This window comes from Tupaia chinensis, unplaced genomic scaffold (genome assembly GCF_000334495.1).
Source record: "Tupaia chinensis unplaced genomic scaffold, TupChi_1.0 Scaffold000140_1, whole genome shotgun sequence".
Classification (NCBI taxonomy): domain Eukaryota; kingdom Metazoa; phylum Chordata; class Mammalia; order Scandentia; family Tupaiidae; genus Tupaia; species Tupaia belangeri.
This window is the reverse complement of record NW_006159610.1, coordinates 7,012,973-7,017,563: the sequence shown is the minus strand read 5'-3', so window position 1 is coordinate 7,017,563 and position 4,591 is coordinate 7,012,973. Positions and strand designations below refer to the sequence as shown.

General features: G+C 50.9%; 1 protein-coding gene across 1 annotated transcript in view; it reads left to right on the top strand.

The window, feature by feature from the left end:
* KLRG2 (killer cell lectin like receptor G2) overlaps positions 1 to 4,591 on the top strand; it is a 27,193-nt gene that overhangs the window by 16,095 nt on the left and 6,507 nt on the right. The window contains exon 10 of the mRNA XM_027770546.1: positions 922 to 1,028. Within this exon, the coding sequence (XP_027626347.1) occupies positions 922 to 1,028 (107 nt within the window). The remainder of the gene's footprint in view (positions 1 to 921; positions 1,029 to 4,591) is intronic.

The following is a 4,591-nucleotide window of genomic DNA, read 5'->3' as shown; positions in this document are numbered from 1 at the left end:
AGTCTGCAGGCGGGGGAGTCTGCATGCTTGTCATTCTGCCTGCAAGAAACTCTTCATCGGAAAATGGCGGAATGCTGCCTTCTTGTGAGACCGACTGTGTAAGCACTGCTCTAGGCCACTGCCAATGTCATAGCTATTGACAGGCCACCGGCCCGAGCAATGACACGGCCAGCCCCGCATCAAAGGGACAGGGTAGTAGATGCGTCCCCAGGGCAGAGTGGAAGTGGAGGGGTTATTTGCTGGTCAGTAATCCAGTCGAGGGGTTTCAGTGGCTCCAGAGCAGACTGATAAAATGGATCCAGCCCTTGGCTTCATTTTTTTCCAGTTTGGGGCCAGCAGGTGGTGTGGTGGTTAAGGGCGCTGGACTCCCATATGGTCGAATGTGATTCGAGTCCTGGACCTGGTGGCTTGCTTTCTTGCTTTTTCTCTCTCTCCCCCTCTCACTCTGCCCCTCTCTAGTCAAATTAAACAAACAAATACTAAAGTTAAATAAAATAATTCTTTCAAAAATTCTTTTTTCCAATTTAAGAAGAGTGTGTTAAAGTACACTTCACATAAATGTTTCCATCATAGCCATTTTTCCTGTGCAGCTCAGTCGGGTTAGAAGCTGCCCAGCCACCACCACCAGCTCCGGAACTCCCTCCGTCCTGGACAGCCAGAACTCGGCACCCCTCGGTGTTAAGCTCCCCGTTCTCCTTCCCCCAGCCCGGCAAGCACCAGATCTGCTTCCTCTGTGCATCTGACTATGTGTGCTTCACAGGAGCAGGCCACACTGTGCGTGTCTTTGTGGGACGGACTGAGTTCACTTAACAATGTCTGCAGCTTCGTCCATGTCGTAGCCACTGTCGGAACTTCTTTTTCAGTCCGGTGCGTGGACACACCACTTGTGGCTTACGCGTTGGTCTGCATCTGCACCCGCAGGTCACTTTCCTGTCTTCGCCATTGTGGACAATGCGTTCCGAACGTGGGTGTACAAATGGTCTTTGAGAGCCCAGTTTCACCTCTTCGGGCACCTGCTGGGTCACGTGGTAGCTCTAGATTTAATACTCTGAGGCGCCACTGCAGTTTCCCATAGCTGCAGCACCCCCACGTTCCCACCGGACCGAGGGCAGGTGACAGGGTTTGTATTAGCTGTTCTGATACACGTGAAGGCGTGGCTTCCCTTCGGTCCGTGCTTTAAGAAATATTTACTGACCACCTACTCTGTGTTCGGCAGACCCTCCGCTAGGCTGAGAGGGCAGTGACTGAGACAGGCGTCCTCAGGAAACAACGGAAATAGGTGTTTAATTACCGCCCGATCTGCTAGGAAGGGACGTGCACGGGCTATGGGGGTGTGCCATAGGAGGTGACCTGAAGTCAAGGAGGACGAGGGGTGGCCCTTTCAAAAATTTTTTTTCTAATTTCTTTTTGGGGGTGCCAGCAGGTGGCATGGTGGTTAAGGTGCTGGACTCCCACATGGCTAACCATGGTTTGCGTCCTGGGCCTGACAGCTTGCCTTCTCACTTTCCCTCTCCCTCTGGTCAAAGTAAAAAATAATGATAATTAAATTAAACAATTTTTTTTTTAATTTGTTTTATTTTGTGGTTGTTTTTTTTTTTTTTTTTTTTTTTTTTTTTTCTTTGGGGTGCTTTTTTTTTTTTTTAGTTTTTGCTATAGGGTGCATTTGTTCTCTAGAGGAAGAGAGAGAGAGAAAGAATAAGAAATCACCCCCGGGGGTATGGCCACGCTGCAATCTCATGTCCTCTCTTCTCTCGGGATTTGGGCACACGCACACATACCTGGTGTGAGTTTCAAGCTGCAGGTCCAGGATTTGAACCACAGTCGACCAAGTGGGAATCCAATACTTTAAACTCCACACCACCTGCTGGCCTAGAACTTTGAAAAAACTTTTTTAAAAAAATAGGAAGACTGGGCCAAATGGCCGCCTGTAGCCTCCTGTCACCTCCTCCAGTGGGGACCATGGTCACTGGGGCAGTCACTGCCATCGTCTGCGATTTCTGTGTGCACACCCTTGCCGCACCTCTCGCCTCTTTCCTATGTATGCCCTGTTTCACCGTGGTAAGTGGCATGTCACCGCAGTCTGAAAAACCGCAATGCTCAGGAAGGTTTCTCTCTCTTTTTAAAAAAGTTTTGTTAGAAGATGCATGTGCTTGCCAAAGCGAGACAGACAGGGAGAGAAAGTGAGAAATCACCTCCCAGAGGAGATGGCCACACCACAATCTCTTCTCTTCCATTCTCGTGGGATTTGGGGCATGCATGCACACACTCCCAGCATGGTTTTCAAACCGCCAGGTCTAGGACTCAAACCGCTCAGTTGGCCATGTAGGGTCCAACGCCTTAACCTCCATGCTACCTGCTTGCCCTAGGAAGACAGTTTTACTCATTATCTCCCACCCAGAAATAAGCGTTAACATAATTGTTTGGGTTATTTGTTTTTAGACTTTTTTTCTGGGATCCCTATCTGACATATTTTTATTTAAACAAAATGGAATATGCTGTTTTATAATCTGTTTTTCCATTTAACAAAATGTGCTAAGCTTCCCCCAGATCCTTCCAGGGCCTGATCCCTGGGCGTTGCTGGCTGTGTGGAAGTGGTGGGATCAGACAGACCTCACCTGGTCTCAGCTCTGCCACTTGCCAGCCGTGCGGCAGCCGTCGGGCTCATCCGAAGCATACCCTCATGTGCTCGGGCACAGAGGACTGTAAGGCATCTCCTGGACCTGCGGTGTCCAGTGTCCTAGCGCTCATGCGGAGAGGCGAGGAGCCCATGGCCAGAACGCCCAGTCTAGCAGAGGCCTCAGAGCTTCCAGTTCAGGTCTTCCAGCTATGAAGCCAGAGAAATCCCATTCCAAACTTTATTGTGCCAGTTTTCTTGGGCCGTCCTAGCAAAACACCACAGACGGGGTGCTGGACACGGGCATTGTTCTCTCAGTTCTGGGGGCTGGAAGCCCAAGACCAAGGGGGAGGGCAAGTGTGATTTTTCCAGAGGCCTCTCCCCTTGGTTGCCAATGGCACCTTCTCACTGTGCCCTCACACGGTCCTCCCTGGTGCTCCTGTGTCCCTGGGAGGGTTTCCTGCACAGCCTGTTCCCACTTCTGTCACAACTCGCTGGCTCCCAACAGACACTTTAAAGAAGAAAATTAAATCATTCTTGCCTCCCAGTGATAATCACTGCTAAACAGTTATAAATTTCTTTTCAGTCATTTTTCTTTTTTTTAAGGAGTTATTTTATTTAACTTTATTTTTTATTATCATTATTATTTTCCAGTTTGATCAGAAAGAGACAGAGAGAGAGAGAAGAAGTGAGAAAGCAAGCCACCAGGTCTGAGACTTGAACTGTGGTCAGCCACATGGGAGTCCAGCACCTTTAACCACCGTACCACTTGCCGGCCCCAGTCTTTTTTTCTTTAAAATGTTTTATCTTCCCCCTTCTGGGGCCAGCCAGGTGGCATGGTGGTTAAGACGCTGGATCCCACATTGCCCACTCCACAGCTTGAGTCCTGGACCTGGCAGCTTGGAAAACATGCTAGGTGCATGTGCATGCTTGCTCGGAATTCGGAGGGGAGAAGGGAGGGATCGCAGCATGGCCACCCCTCCCGAAGATAATTTCTCACTTTCCCTCTGCCTCTCTCTGTCCCTCTCCTGCAAGTGCACACACCCTATGGCAAAACCTTAAAAAAAAAAAAATCCTTATTTTTCTAAATGTTCTACAAATGACATTCCCTAGGACTGGGAGAATGTGCTAGAAGACTGGTAACCCCCGAGGACCAGAGGGTCCCAGTGGGACGATATCTGCCTCAGGCCTGTTCTGGACAGCCCCGCCTAGGACGGAGGTGAGAGCAGGCCGTGCAGAAAACCCTGCCAGCTCAGTGCTCATGACCCAGGCCGCTGAGCCTGCGAAACAAAGGGCAGGGCATGAGCGTCTGCAGAGGTGAGTCCCTGGAGTGTCCGGAGCTGGGCCGGGGCGGCCCAACATATTCCCATCTCCTGAGACAGGCAGACTAATCGCAGTTGCGCAGGAATCTGGTAGCAGGGTTCCTTCCTTCCAGGGCCCCACTAGAGAGGCCTCGCCCAGAATGAGCTTGCCTTTCAGCCGAACAAATCGCTGTTCTTGTGGGGCCTCAAAGGGCAGGTGGCTGTAACCATCCACTTGCACACAGAATTTGAGAAAAGGACTCTTCAGAAGCTAAGCAGGCAGGATGGAGCACTTGAAGCACAAGTAAATATGCAGGGACGAATCACAGAGTCCAGAGAAGCTCCTTCTTACAAAAAGGCAGAAGCTAAGATCAGGACCCAGACAGAAAATCCAGAGTATGGTGACGGCGCTCCGGCTCCTCCTGGGCTCTGGACAAGGGCCAGGAGGTGCAGGGCAGGAGCTGCGAGGAACCACCAAGAGACTGGGGTGCACGAACCTCCCAGGGACACATCGCGTGCCAGCGTAACCACAGCTACCGGATAAACACGCTTACCTTCCCAAGAGCCGGCTTTTGTCAGGAAAAGAATGCTGACACGCCGCCTACGCCTGCAGGCTCTGGACGGCATAGCTCTGCGGGGCTGTTTTGCTGCGGGGAGGAGGGAAGGCGCTACGGAA